This window comes from Scyliorhinus torazame, chromosome 3 (assembly GCF_047496885.1).
Source record: "Scyliorhinus torazame isolate Kashiwa2021f chromosome 3, sScyTor2.1, whole genome shotgun sequence".
NCBI lineage: Eukaryota > Metazoa > Chordata > Chondrichthyes > Carcharhiniformes > Scyliorhinidae > Scyliorhinus > Scyliorhinus torazame.
Genome location: NC_092709.1, coordinates 267,768,770 through 267,783,972, shown reverse-complemented (window position 1 = coordinate 267,783,972; position 15,203 = coordinate 267,768,770). Strand labels below are relative to the sequence as shown.

The 15,203-nt window shown below is 43.4% G+C and overlaps 1 protein-coding gene across 2 annotated transcripts in view; it reads left to right on the top strand.

Moving 5' to 3' along the window:
• The first annotated feature begins 595 nt into the window (after positions 1 to 595).
• The window catches only part of ube2r2 (ubiquitin-conjugating enzyme E2R 2), a 217,291-nt gene continuing 202,683 nt past the window's right edge, over positions 596 to 15,203 (top strand). For both annotated transcript variants that reach the window (XM_072497228.1, XM_072497227.1), the window contains exon 1: positions 596 to 1,258. In XM_072497228.1, coding sequence (XP_072353329.1) covers positions 1,082 to 1,258 — 177 coding nt within the window. In that variant the 5' untranslated portion in view covers positions 596 to 1,081. The remainder of the gene's footprint in view (positions 1,259 to 15,203) is intronic.

The window sequence follows — 15,203 nt, the reverse complement described above, 5'->3', positions numbered from 1 at the left end:
ACTTATGGGCCATTGTGTTGCTTCATCCACAGGGGATATGTTGGGGCATGTATGGGCTCCGCCCATGGCTCCACCCCATTACAGGAAGTATAAGAGCTGCTGACCTGCGGGGCTGCCTTCAGTGTTGTACCGGTCACAGGCAGGCTCAGAGATTAAAACCATGGTTTACTTCTCCACGTGTATTCGAGTGAATTGATGGTCGCATCAAAAGCATTGATGCAATTCACAACGTTGTATTACTTCTTTACAGTAAATGTGTTGGAAGCGAGTTGTAGGAATCAATTGCTTTTTTTGGATGCTTAAAATTATGCACAAATATTGCAAAACATTTTCTTATTTAAGACACAGCCTGTGCTCACAAATCAGATTCTTGTATCCAGGGTGTCTTATTCTGCCAAGCCACTACGTCAGCGCAGGGAGTGGGAGGGGGAACCTTTTGCGCAGACTCAATCCTCAGCAGCAACACATGGCATAGGGCGGGGAAAGGGCGCGTCACAATGAGCGGCGGTGACGTCACAGGCGGGGGACCCGGGGGGGCGGGGGCGGGGGCGGCGCCGGGGCTGAGGCGCAGCCGCAGTAGCAGCTGGTGGGCCATTTTATTGCTGTCAGTGTGGAGAGCGCACAGCCAAGATAATCATTACAGGGAGAGAGAAAATAAAACCAAACCGTACAATAAGCAGCGAAATAAACATCTCATTTTATATAAAAAATACTCATCTTCATGAACTGTTCGTGGTCGGCTTATTTTCCCCTAATGTGTGGAGAATTGGTTTAATTATTTTATCTGGTGAAGAGACTTGGCGTTGTGAAGGAGGAAGAAGGACTTTCTCTCTCTCTCTTTCCCCCTCCCCCCCCCCCCCCCATCCCCTTCTCTCAACTCACTGAAGAGTCCAGGACGTCGCTCAGTTCATTGCCTGGTGTCAACCGAAGGCTGTGTTTTTTTTTTATTATTTTGTTTCCTCCCTCCCTTTTGCTTTATTTTATCTTTCTCTTCCTCCCCTCCCCACCGCCCCCTTCCTCCCCTCATTTTCTTCCCTTTCTTGTTGTTTCTCTATCTCTCTCTGGTTCCTCGCCCACCACCATGGCTCAGCAGCAGATGACGAGCTCTCAAAAGGCCTTAATGTTGGAGCTGAAGAGTTTGCAGGAGGAGCCGGTGGAAGGTTTCAGGATCACTCTGGTGGACGAGTCCGATCTGTACAATTGGGAAGTGGCGATTTTCGGGCCGCCCAACACGCTCTATGAGGGAGGCTACTTTAAGGTAAATGATAGAGGCCCTGTTTACATCTCGGCTCCTCAAAAAAACCCTTTCTCAGTTACTGTTACCAATAAAGTAATCGCTGCTGTCGCAGCATGTTTGGAACATTTTTTAAAAAAATGCCTGTGTAATATTAAAAAGAGACGATTAAAAATAGGGCCCATAGCAGCAGCTAACCATTTTGTTAACGTGGGTAAACAACCGCCCCCACCCCCACCTTTCACTGTTGGTTTTGCCTCGGTCTTAATCGTGCATTTTATTCGTGCAAATCTTATATTTTTATATGTACCCAAGTACACCGAGGCTCTGTCTATGCTTGCCTTCGACTGCACACACAAGTAGTGTGTTTTCTTTTCAAGCCGGATAGACTTTTAAGTGATCAAACTAATGGTTTCTATTGTGGCTTCTTTACATATGTGTTTAAAAAAGCCACGATGTCTTTTTCATTGTTATGCCCCGTCCAGTTATGGGACTCGTGTTTAATAATTTGAAACGAGTGGAGTTTATGGGACACTTACCTTGTGGACTTGAATACATTTTGGGATTTAAAAAAATCCTAAATACAGTAGCCTTTTAACAATGAAAAAGGAACCGATCTTTGAGCCTCCACGTTTTGGTAGCGAAGAATGAAGAACGGCCTCATTGAAGCAATCAGAATATATATAGCATCTGATTTTTGTTTTGTATTTTGAGACGGTAGCAATTTTATCAATGGAAATTTATTTTTTGTGGCAATGATTCTTTGTGCGCTTTCTCTTTATTTTTCTGCTCGAGTAGCAAATGAACCCTAGTAGCCCTGAGATTTATATTTCATAAATGTGGTTTTATTTTTGCGTGGTATACGGGAATTGTATAATTGTATACATTTACTGTGCTATGCTCGGGTGTTTTGATTTGTACAAAGAAAGCCGCTGACTGCATTGAATCGCCCATCTGCGCAGTAATAAACTGCATTAGTTTCCCAGTATCCCTTATTGCAGCAGATTCCCTTGTCTTTCACTACCTCTTATTAATAAGGATAGGTTGTTTATTTATCCCTTTTATACCCATATACTTTGCAAATATATTACGAAAGCACTATGCCATTTAACGAAAGTATTATAATCGTTATTGCTGTGTTCAACTAATATCCTGGGAAAAAGGCCATTGCAATATTTTTATCAGTTAGCTTATTTTTATCTTTATTGATTAATTCGAAGGAGGGTTCTTTACTCATGTGAAGTACAGTATATATTCAATCTGTTTCATCGTGCTAAAAGTTTCCTCTTGTAAACAAATGTCATATGCCACCAATATGGGCTATGGTGAAAGAGTCGTGCGTGATGTTTCTTTTGTCTCCTTTTCTGTTTCTGATTGTATGGGTCTTGATCAATTTTTAGTGCACTTTATAAAATCGTCTATAGATCACTAAAATGCATAAAGTCATGATCACATGAGCAAAAGCAGACAGTCATGTTTCCAAATCAGTACAGAAAGTAACTTTGTAAACTGGGGCTGGGTAATAATTACCTTTGTCACTGCCTTTGCTTAAGAAGTAAACAAACACTTTTTTTTCTTTAAAATGGCCTAACCTAAATCTATCTAGCCTGTACAGCCAATCTGATTGGGCAACCTGTATGGAGTGTTAAACCAAGATTTATCCATTCCTCCTACTAGAGGGAATAGATTACAAGGTGGAATGTTTTGCGATTCAACTCTGATGCTTGGAATATCACACCAGTGGGGAAAATACTTAGAATGATTCACTATCCTAATGAGACACGAGTAGACAGTAAAAATCCAAACCACCACAACATACTAACAGTTTCAGGCAAGAGGTTCATCCAGCCTCACGAGTCCAGTATTCCCTCTATGTATTTGTAATAATCCTGAATCCCATTTCTTGACATTTCTTGTCCAGTTCTTTCTTGACACCCATTAAGGTTTCTTGTTCCATCATTCATGCTAGAGATCAGTTCCAGATACTTGTCAGCCTGATAATAAAAGTCCTGCACTTCCGATTTTCTGCTGTTGAAGTATGACTCTGATCAAGTATTAATATAACCATGACATAGGTAGAAGTCTATCACAAGCATATCCAGGCACGTGTAAATTCGCAACTTTGTGCAGTTAATGTATTAATTGTCTTTTGTAACACAGGTTGACTTTGTTATGGTAGTACTTTCCATTTCTTTATTGCTTGAAGACTATAAGACATAGAGCAGAATTAGGCCACTCTGCCCATCGAGTCTTCTCCGCTATTCAATCATGGCTGATATTTTCCTCATCCCCATTACCCCTGATCCCCTTATTAATCAAGAACCTATCTATCTCTGTCTTAAAGACACTCAGTGATTTGGCATCCACAGTCTTCTGCGGCAAAGAGCTCCACAGATTCACCACCCTCTGGCTGAAGAAATTCCTCCTCATGTGTTTTAAAGGATCGTCCCATTAATCTGAGATTGTGTCCTTTGCTTCTAGTTTTTCCTCCAAGTTGAAACATCCTCTCCACATCCACTCTATCCAGGTCACAAAGCATCCTGTAAGTTTCAATAAGATCCCCACTCATTCTTCTAAACTTCCAACGAGTACAGACCCAGAGTCCTCAACCGTTCCTCATACAATAAGCTCTTCATCCCAGGCATCATTCTTGTTAAATGTTTCATCAGAAATTGAATTTTTAAAAAAATCATGGGATGTGGCCGTCACTGGTGAGGCCACCCTATGTTGCTCAAACCTATATTGGCTTAGAACCACTGCAGTCCAGCTGGTGCAGGTGCACCCATTGTGCTGCCGGGAAGGGGGTGCTAAGATTTCAATCCCACGACAGTGAAGGAATGGCAATATAGTTCCAAGTCAGATGATGAGTGACTTGGAGTGGAACTTGCAGGTTTTGGTGATGCTATTGTCATGTGAGAGTACCTTTAAGAAATGGATGTTTAAACAATGTACCTTTAAGAAAACAGTGATGTCAGAGAGTGGGTGGAGCTGAGCTCAGTTCAGCCATTTTGTAGTTTCAATTTTGAGGAAAAGAGCTTGGGTGTGTGTCTGTGTTTTGCAGTGAGCTGGATCTGCTGTGATCTCTGCCATGAAAGACTATCTCTGGATCATTTGGGTGATTTAAACTCATAATAGTAAAGCCTTTAACCTGATGTGTTTCTGTTTAAAGGTGTTGGGCCTCATGGATGTTGAAAGGGATAACTGAAGGATTATTTAGTGTTGTAATATTTTCAGGGTTATCTTTGAAGTAAGGGGTATTAAGGGGTCCAATGTTTATTTAAAAGGTTAAGCTGAGTTCATAGAATAAACATTGTTTTGTGTTAAAAACCACATGTCCATAATTGTAATATCACACCTGGGGAACAAGTCGGGTGCTTAAAAAGCAACAATCCATCAAAGGAGGAGGTTGGTTGAACTCCATGATACATTTTGGGGTTCTGAAAACAACTCGCCCATAACACTATGCATCCGCTACCCTCTCTTTCTAGGTGGTAGAGTTAAGGGGTTTGGAAGGTGCTGTTCAAGGAACCTCGATGAGTTGTTTCAGTGCTTGTATAGTATATACTATTGCCACTTGACATTGGTGATGGAGGAAGTGACTGCTTAAGTTGATGGGTAAGGTGCCAGCCAAGTTGGCTTTGCGCCGGATGGTGTCAAGCTTCTTGAGTGTTGTTGGAGTCACACTCCTTAAGGTATGTAGGCAGTATTTCATCGCACTCCTGATTTGCACCTTGTAGATGGTGGATAAGCTTTGGGGAGTTAGGAGATTACTTACTTGCCGCCTGAACTGCTCTTGTAGCCACAGAATTTATATGGCTGTTCTAGTTCAGTTTCTGGTCAATGGTAACTCAAGGATGTTGATGGTGAGGGACGATGGTAATGCTATTGAGTTTCATGGGGAGATGGTTAGATTCTCTCTTGTTGGTGATGGTCATTGGCTGGCACATGTATGGTGTGAATGTTACTTGCCACTTACCAGCCCAAAACTAAATGTTATCCAGGTCTTGTTGCATATTGGTGCAGGCTGCTTCAATATCTGAGGAAGTTGCAATGGTACTGAACGTTATGCAGTCTTCAGCGAACATCCCCATTTCTGACCTTATGATGGAAGGGAGGTTAATGATGGGCCTAGGTCACTCCTCTAAGGAACCTGGCACTGCAATGTCCTGGGACTGGGGTGACAACCAGAATAATTTACCATTGTTCTAGGTTTGACTCCATCCAATGGAGAATTTTCACCTGATTCCCAGTGACTTAAATTTTGTCACTGCTCCTAGATGCCACACTTGGTCAAAAGCTGGCTCGATGTCAAGGACGACCGCTACCTCCCTTCCATCTTGAGTCACAATTTTCAAAACAGCAATCATAATATTACATTCTTGTAATCTGATGGATGCTTCAAAAACACCCAACACCCTATAACAATATTGGAAAGACATTTTGCAATTCCATTAATACCTTTCCCAAGAGGTGTTGACTAAATGACTATAGCATTGCAAGGAACAGCACAACTAATCCTTATTCTTTCCTTTCCCAAAATTCAGCTGAGATAATTGAATGGCAATCAAGACATCAGAATCCTGGGTGAGGTATTTTTTAATCCTCCCTAGCAATTTTTCAGTCATTGCATTGCAGCAGAGACAAGTTCTGTTCTGAAACTAAAACAGAAAATTCTGGACACCCTCGGCATGTTGAAGAACATCGGTGAAGGAAACGGGGGTTAATGTTTTCTATGTGACCCATTATCAGAATAAATATCTAATGCCTGCACTTGTTTGCTTTTTGCTTCTGCTATTACTAGATATACACAAATGTATTTCCATTCAAGTCAGATGTTGGACACCTTGACCCAAAAGCCTGAGGACACTTGTAGAAACTGAATTCTGAGGCTGCCTAAAGAATAGTTCCAAGCGTGGTTCCAAAATATGTAGCAGTTCATCAACTGATCTATTATAAAGTTGCGCTTTTTATGTTTACAGGGCTGTTTCAATTTTGAAGTCAACTTTCCTAATACCTTGAATTCAGGAGAGACTGGATGATGCAGTCAGTTTTAAAAAGAATGTGTTTTTTACTTTTGAGGGATTCAAAATGAATAAAAGCTGGCTGGACGGCACGGTGACAGAGGACCCGGTTTCGATCCCGGCCCCGGGTCACTGACCGCGTGGAGTTTGTACATTCTCCCCGTGTCTGCTTGGGTCTCGTCCTCACGACCCAAAGATGTGCAGGGAAGGTGGATTAGCCACGCTAAATTGTTCCTTAATTGGATAAAAAAGAATAAAGCTGGCTGCAGATGTCCTCTGAAATGAGTTCTGGCAAACTCGATTCAGTGGACATATAGTTGTATGACAAAACTACTTCTAGTTTGGGACGAATTGGCAATCTCACTCAGAGGAATATAAAAGAAGGGAAATTTCATTGATGTACAGAGTCTTGATGAGATCACATTTGGAACTTAGAAGAACAAGAGGTGATCTTATTGAAGCACTTATTGAAGATCCTGAGGGGACTTGACGGGGTGGATACTGGCAGGATGTTTCCACTTGTGCAGGAGACTAGAACCAGGGCATCCTTTAAAAAAAAAAAATCAAAGGTCTCCCTTTTAAGACTAAGATGAGAAGTGTTTTTCTCTCCAAGGGTCGTTAGTATGAGGAATTTTCTTCAGTGGAGGCTGGGACATTAAGTATATTCAAGATATATTTTTGATGGACAGGGGAGTCCAGGGTCACGTGGAGCAGACAGGAGAGTGAAATTGAGACCACACCTGTCATGGCCTTTGAATGGTGAGGGCAGTAAATCATGTAACAGGTGAGCTTTTAAGGTCAGACCTTAACATAAGTGAAGAGAGGGTTGACTCTGCATCTGACTGTTACTGTACCTTATCCGAGTGCTTTACAATGATCCTGGGTACCTGAGGTGGGATCGTAGAACTCCTGCGTGCAGAAGGAGCCCATTTTGCCCATTTAGTCTGCATCAACCCTCCGAAAGAGCACCTAGGCCCACTCCTCCGCCCAATCCCTGTAATGGTAATGGGCCCTGGGTTAGGGGCAATTTGGCATGGCCAACCTTACCTGCCCATCTTTGGGCTGTGGGAGGAAACCTGAGCACCCGGAGGAAACCAAGGCAGATATGGGGAGAATATGCAAACTCCACCCAGAGGTCGGAATCAAACCCGGGTCTCTGGCACTGTGAGGCAGCAGTGCTAACCACTGTGCCACCATGGTTCCAAACCATATAGTGGTTTATCAAGTGATGTTTACAGTGCTGTTACAATTTTGAAGTCAACTTTCCAAACATCTTGAATTCAGGAGAGTGGAAGAAGTCCATTCACCAGTGTTAATATCTCTCAATTAGATCATTAAAAAAAAAAGTATTTTTCTGCATTCCTAAATGTGATGATCCTGGGATGTAAGTTCTCTGCTATTGACAGACGCTGATCTGCACTTGGTGCATACTGTTCATGTTTTGAGTTTTGACTGCTGAGTATCAGTGATGTGGGAAGGTTGACAGCAAAACATAACCAGACTTAATTGTGATCCTGTGCATATTTGTAGGTTCTAGCTGGAGTTTTTGCTTCATTGTGATTTGCATAGATCAGGAATTGGACATGACTCGGTTGGGCTTCCATGAGGTTGTGCTGCCTTTTTCCAGAACAGACCATCCAAAATCCAAAGCCACACACTGGGAGAACATGCAAACTCCACGCAGTCACTCAAGGCCAGAATCAAAGCCGAATTGCTTGCATTGTGAGGCAGCAGTGCTAGCCACTGTGCCACCATGCTGCCTAATGACATAGAGTAAGCCCATATGCAACAAAGGTGAGGATGACAAAAGCATACAAAATGATAGTAAAATTAAAAAAAAGAAAACTGGGATAGACTACAATTAAATTAACACTATTTAGAATGGAATATGGAAGCATTCACTGGACACATGGTCGGCATCCTGCTGCTAGTGAAAAATGAGGCAGGGAGGCAGTGGCATAGTGGGATTGTCACTGGACTAGTAATCCAGAGACCCAGGGTAATGCTCTGGGGACCTAGGTTCGAATCCCACCAGAGAAGATTGTGGAATTTGAAATCAACAAAAAAAATCTGGAATTAAGTCTAATGACAACCATCAAATCATTGTTGATTGTTGTATAAACCCATCTGGTCCTAATGTCCTTTAGGGAAGGAATTTGTCACCCTTACCTGGTCTGGCCGACATGTGACTCCAGACCCACACAGCAATGTAATTGACTCTTAAATGCCCTCTGGGATAGGCAACAAATGCTGGCCTGGCCAGCGATGCTCACACCCCATGAACAAATGTTTAAAAAATGACAGGAATCCAGCTTTAGAACGTTAAGGTCAGATGCAAACATTGGCACTTCCTTTGATAACTGAACAAGTCAATTCTGGAAAGGCAAAGTCTGTCACACCCATCAAGTTATTTCTTCAAGGTCTTGCAAATAATCTCTGCTGACATCTTATTTGCAGGGCTGGCATCTACTTTGGAGCTTCTGAAACCATTTGGCGTCTTGATGGTGAACTCCAGCCCACAGCTGGTGTTAGTATTTGCATCAGTCATCAGCTGCAACTGTTAATTACATGTCCTCATGCATGCCAGGGCATACCCTGGCATTCCAGTTTCCAAGATTAAAAACAAATTACTGCGGATGCTGGAATCTGAAACAAAAACAGAAAATACTGGACAACCTCAGCAGGTCTGTCTGACAACATCTGTGGAGAGAAAAGGAAGCTAGCATTTTGAGTCTGGATGACTCTTTATACCCTTCTGGCCTGCCACTTTCAATCCTGAAAAGTACACAGTCTACTTCTTATTACCCTCGTGTAGTTCTGACACGTTCCAGATGAAGAACATCTGACAGCATGTCTCTTATTTCAGCAATACTTAAGTTCTGTGCTGCCAAAATGACTTATGGCAAGCCACGAAGGCCATTCAAAAAAAAAAAAAAACCCAAAGCATTAGAGTTGATATTTGGATAGGTAGCATTGAAAAGCCGACAAACTGGTTGAATCTTGTGCAGAACCTTGGTTCGATCATATTTGGGCTTCTGTGAATTGTTCTGGTCCATATTGAATAATGAATATAGAGGCACTAAAGAATGTGCAAAAAAGATTAATAGTATGTTAGCTGAACTGAGAAGCTACACCTATCGGGAGTGAGTTGGGCTTTTGTCTGTAGAAAATAGAGGACTGAAAGATAATCCATAAAGGTCTTTAAGATTATGGAAATGTTTGGTCAGGTAGATGGAGAGAAGACCAGAATAAGGAGTCCCTACCGCTTTTTATAAAAAAAATTGAAAAAATTTGATGGGATGTGGGCGTCGCTTGCTCGGCCAGCTTTTATTGCCCATTCCCAGTTGCCCTTCAAAAGGTGGTGGTGAGCTGCCTTCTTTAACCACTTCAGTCCCTGAGGCGTAGATACACCCACAGTGCTGTTGGGGAGGGAGTTGCAGGATTTTGACCCAGTGACACTGAAGGACTGGTGATATATTTCCAAGTCGGAATGGTGAGTGACGGAGGGGAACCTTCAGTTGGTGTTCCCAGGTATATTCTACTCTTGTCCTTCTAGATGGTAGTGGTTGTGGGTTTGTAAAGTGCTGCCTAAAGAACCTTGGCAGGTTACTACAGTGCATCTTGTAGATGGTGCACATGGCTGCCACTGTTTGTCGGCGGTGGAGGGATTGAATGTTTTTGGAAGGGATAGCAATCAAGCGGTCTGCTTTGTCCTGGACGATGTTGTGCATCTTGAGTGCTGTTGGTGCTGCACTCATCCAGGCAAGTGGAGAGTATTCCATTACACTCCTGACATGCCTTGTATTTGGATTTATTGTCACGTGTACCGAGGTAAAGTGAAAAGTATTGTTCTGCATACAGCCCAGACAAATTGTTCCATATTCAGTATCTTTTCCCAAAGGTAGGGGAGTCTAAAACTAGAGGGTATAGGTTTAAGATGAGGGGGGAGCGATACAAAAGTGTCCAGAGGGGCAATTGTTTCACACACAGGGTGGTGAGTGTCTGGAACGAGCTGCCAGAGGCAGTAGTAGAGGCGGGTACAATTTTGTCTTTTAATTAGGACTAGCTTAGTGGTCAAAACTGGGTGGCATGGACAAGTTGGGCTGAAGGGCCTGTTTTCATGCTGTTAACCTCTATGACATATAGGACATATGATAAATACACAAAGTAAATGAGATAAACATCGGGTGAAGCATACGGAGTGTAGTGCTGCTCAGGCGAGACGATGCATGGAGAGATCAGTTCAGTCCGTAAGAGGGTCATTCAGAAGTTTTGTAACAGTGGGGAAGAAACTTTCTGAACCTGTTTATCCATGTTCTCAGACTTTTATATTTCCTGCCCGATGGAAGAGGTTGGAAGAGAGCACAACCCAGGTGGGAGGGGTTTCTGATTATGCTGCCCGCTTTCCCAAAGTAGTGGGAGGTGTAGACAGTCAATGGATGGGAAGCGAGTTCGCGTGATGGATCAGGCTGTGTTCACGACTCTCTCTAGTTTCTTGCGGTCTTGGGCCGAGCAGTTGCCATACCAGGCTGTGATGCAGCCAGATAGTATGCTTTCTGTGGTGCATCTGTAAAAATTGGTAAAAGTCAATGTGGACCTACCGAATTTCCTTAGTTTCCTGAGGAAGTATAGGCGCTGTTGTGCTTTCTTGGTCGTAGCGTCGACATGGGTGGACCAGGACAGATTGCTGGTGATGTGCACACCTAGTAATTTGAAGCTGTCAACCATCTCCACCTCAGCACCATTGATACAGGTAGGGTGTGTACCATACTTCGCTTCCTGAAGTCGATGACCAGCTCCTTAGTTTTGCTGACGTTGAGGGAGATATTGTTACACCACTCCACTAGGTTCTCTATCTCCGTTCTGTACTCTCAGGTCGTTGTTTGAGATCCAACCCACAACGGTCGTGTCATCAGTCAACTTGTAGATGGAGTTGGAGCCAAATTTAGCCACAGAGTCGCGTGTGTATTGGAAATATAGTAGGTGGCTACGTACGCAGCATTGAGCGACCCTGGCACTGAGGACTATTGTGTTGTTTATCCTTACTGGTTGTGGTCTATGGGTCAGGAAGTCCAGGATTCAGTTGCAGTGGCAGGAGTCCAGTCCTAGATTTTGATTTGATATTGGCTGGTATTATGGTGTTGACAGCAGAGTTGTAGTCCACGAATAGGAGTCTGACGTAGGAGTCCTTGTTGTTGAGATGCTCCAGGGATGAGTGTAGGGACAGGGAGATGGCGTCTGCCGTGGACCGGTTTGTGGCAGTACGTGAATTGCGGTGGATCAAGGCATTCTGGGAGCATGGAATTGATGTGTCTCATGACCAAGCTCTCGAAGCACTTTATAATGATAGATGTCAAGGCCACGGGACGGTAGTCTTGGGGCATGTTGCCTGGTTCTTCTTTGGAACCAGTATGATGGTGGTCTTCTTGAAGCAGGTGGGAACCTCGGAACAGAGTAGGGAGAGGTTGAAGATGTCCGCGATTGACTTCCAAACACCACAGCCATCTTCCTTTGTGCCATGTATGACTTCAACCAGTAGAGGGTTTTCCCCTGATTCCCAGTGACTCCAGTTTAGCTAGGTCTCCTTGATGCCATACTCCGTCAAATGCTGCCTTGATGTCAAGGGCAGTCACTCTCACCTCACCTCTGGCATTCAGCTCTTTTGTCCATGTTTGAACCAAGGCTGTAATGAGGTCAGGAGCTGAGTGACCCTAGTGGAACCCAAACTGAGGGACCATGAGCAGGTATTGCAGAGTAAGTGCCACTTGATAGCATTGTTGATGATTCTTTCTATTGCTTTGCTGCAGTTGGTGGAATTAGATGAAGGGTGGAATAAGGCTCCTGTGGAGACAGCAAAGACTTTTTGGACTGAATGACCTGTTTCTGTGCTGTACATAATGTGTAACATCGTGCTAGAAGTGGGCCACACCCACACATTGAATTAATCAGTATCCTGAGTTTCTGTTCATTGTATTCGTTTGTAAGATTTGAAGGAGGCACTTAAAATGACCCTTCTTTTGAGGACATGGACATTAATAGGCACAAAGTTTTAAAATATTAAATATTTAATGTATATGGGAACTGACTAGTGTAAACCAATTTAATCAGTAAGTAGTTGTGCATTGTTTTAAAGTAATTTTTAGTCCGGTTTTAAAATCCGGTTACTCAGGTGGTCGACTCGCCTTTCAATAAAAATTAATTTTTGTGAGAACCCACTTTCAGCTAGGATAACAAAACTGCATCAAGTTACCACTCTTACAAATATCAAGGAATATTTTTCAAGGCAAGGGCAAAGAAGTTTTGTCCTAAAATGCTCCCAATTATGCTGGTTCATGGAAATTGAGCTGAAACTTGAACCATAACTCACCACGGTTCCTTTAGACAGCACCTTACAAACCCACGACCACTACAATCTAGAAGGCCAAGAACAGCGGATACCTGGGAACCCCGCCACTTGGGGGTTCCTTCCAAGTCACTCATCACCCCGACTTGGAAATATATCACTGTTCCTTCATTGTCGCTGGGTCAAAATCCTGGCACTCCCTCCCTAACCACTGTGGGTGTACCTATGCGTCGGGGACTGCAGCAGTTCAAGAAGGCAACTCACCACCACCTTTTGAAGGGCAACTTGGGATGGGCAAAAAATGCTTGCCGAACTAGCGACGCCCACATCCCGTAAATAAGTTTTAAAAAATACCATTATACTTGGCATAATGCACCTAACCATTGAACTGTTTACATAACCTTTATTATCTTGTTAAATGATTTTCCTCTCCAATAATTTTAGGGCTGCTTGCTGAATTTTCAATATATTGCAGAACAAAGTTAACAATAATGCTCATTTGTGTATCAAGTAATTCATATTGGAATGCAGAATGAGCTATCTTCTATGAATGAGAGAATTGTAAATCTTTGAATTTTTTTGACCACTTACGAGTTTACAGTTTTAAAATTAATCTGCTTTTTACATTATTTTATTCTCTTCAATGATTAAAAAAAATATTTTTCTCCATCATCATCATCATTGTTGAGGATAATCTCTACCAGGTTTCATGATTTGAGTGCCCTCTGCTAGCTCAACAGACCAGTCGTGGAGCTAGAGATCTTTAGGCAGGAGTACAAGAGTTGCCCTGAGGAAGAGGGGTGGGGCATTCTCGAGCGAGGGTTCGGCTCTGTCCTTCCACTTTCTCTGCAGCAGTGATAGAGGTTAACAGCATGAAACTTGTTCATGCTGCCTAGTTTTTACCACTAAGCTAGTCCTAATTGCCCGCATTTGTCCCATATCCCTTTATATCCATCTTTCCAATATTTTTTTTTAGTGTACTCAATTCATTTTTTCCAGTTAAGGGCAATTTAGTGTGGCCAATCCACCTACCCTGCAAATCTTTGGGTTGTGGGGGCGAAACCCACGCAAACACGGGGAGAATGTGCAAACTCCACACAGTGACCCAGAGCCGGGGTCGAACCTGGGACCTCAGTGCCGTGTGGCAGCAGTGCAATCCACTGCGCCATCATGCTGCCCCCGCTATCTTTCCAATATAATTGTCTGAATGCTTTTTAAAAGACAAAATTGTACCTGCCTCTACTACTGCCTCTGGCAGCTCGTTCCAAACACTCACCACCCTGTGTGTGAAACAATTGCCCCTCTGGGTCCTTTTGTATCGCTCCCCCCTCACCTTAAACCTCTACCCTCTAATTTTAGACTCCCGACCTTTGGGAAAAGATGTTGAATATGGAACAAACTGTCTGGACTGTATGCAGAACAATACTTTTCACTTTACCTTGGTACACGTGACAAATCCAAATGAAAGGCATGTCAGGAGTGTGATGGAATACTCTCCACTTGCCTGGATGAGTGCAGCTCCAACAGCACTCAAGATGCACAACATCCAGGACAAAGCAGTCCGCTTGATTGCTATCCCTTCCAGAAACATTCAATCCCTCCACCACCGACAAACAGTGGTAACCATGTTGATGCAGTCAGCTACTGACTGTGTTGCGGCTTATTGGATGAGGTGCTGCCACATGGCACAGTTCGTGGCAAGTTTCTTCCACACACTGAAGTTAGTTTGTTCCCTTTTCAGTAAGGCCTTCAGAGTATCCTTAAAATGTTTTCGCTGCCCTCCTTGAGATCAGTTACGATACTTGTGTAAGTAGGATCTGATACTGGAATGAGCAGGTTGTCTTATGAAAAATGATGAGGCAGACTGGACTTGTTCCAGTGGGGCTTAGAAAAGTGAGGGGTGATTTGATTGAAGTATATAAGATCCTGAATACTCTTGACTAGGTGAATGTGGAAAGGCTGTTTCCTCTAGCCGGAAACAAGTTCACCCCGAAAGGTTGAAACTTTGATGATAAAGCCTCCAAACTAGCAAATCGTCCCTCTGCAAATAGATCCCTAAAACGTTCAAGGCCCTTCCTCTCCCATGACCTAAATGTCATGTCCAAACCTGACAGTACAAATAGGTGGTTGCCACAGATAGGGCCAGCAATGAGATGGAACCCAATTTGTAATGTTACAAAAATTGCCACCATATTCTAAGAGTGGACACCACCATTGGGTTCGAAGAGTACCTAATTGGAGAAAAGGGAGTGAGGCATTGGCAATGTCCTTTGACTAGAATCCCTACGAGCTTGCTTCCATCTGTCCCCATATAGGGATTGACTCATAGATAGAATTTACAGTGCAGAAGGAGGCCATTCGGCCCATCGAGTCTGCACCGGCTCTTGGAAAGAGCACCCTACCCAAGGTCAACACCGCCACCCTATCCCCATAACCCAGTAACCCCACCCAACACTAAGGGCAATTTTGGACACTAAGGGCAATTTATCATGGCCAATCCACCTAACCTTCACATCTTTGGACTGTGGGAGGAAACCGGAGCACCCGGAGGAAACCCACGCACACACTGGGAGGATGTGCAGACTCCGCACAGACAGTGACCCAA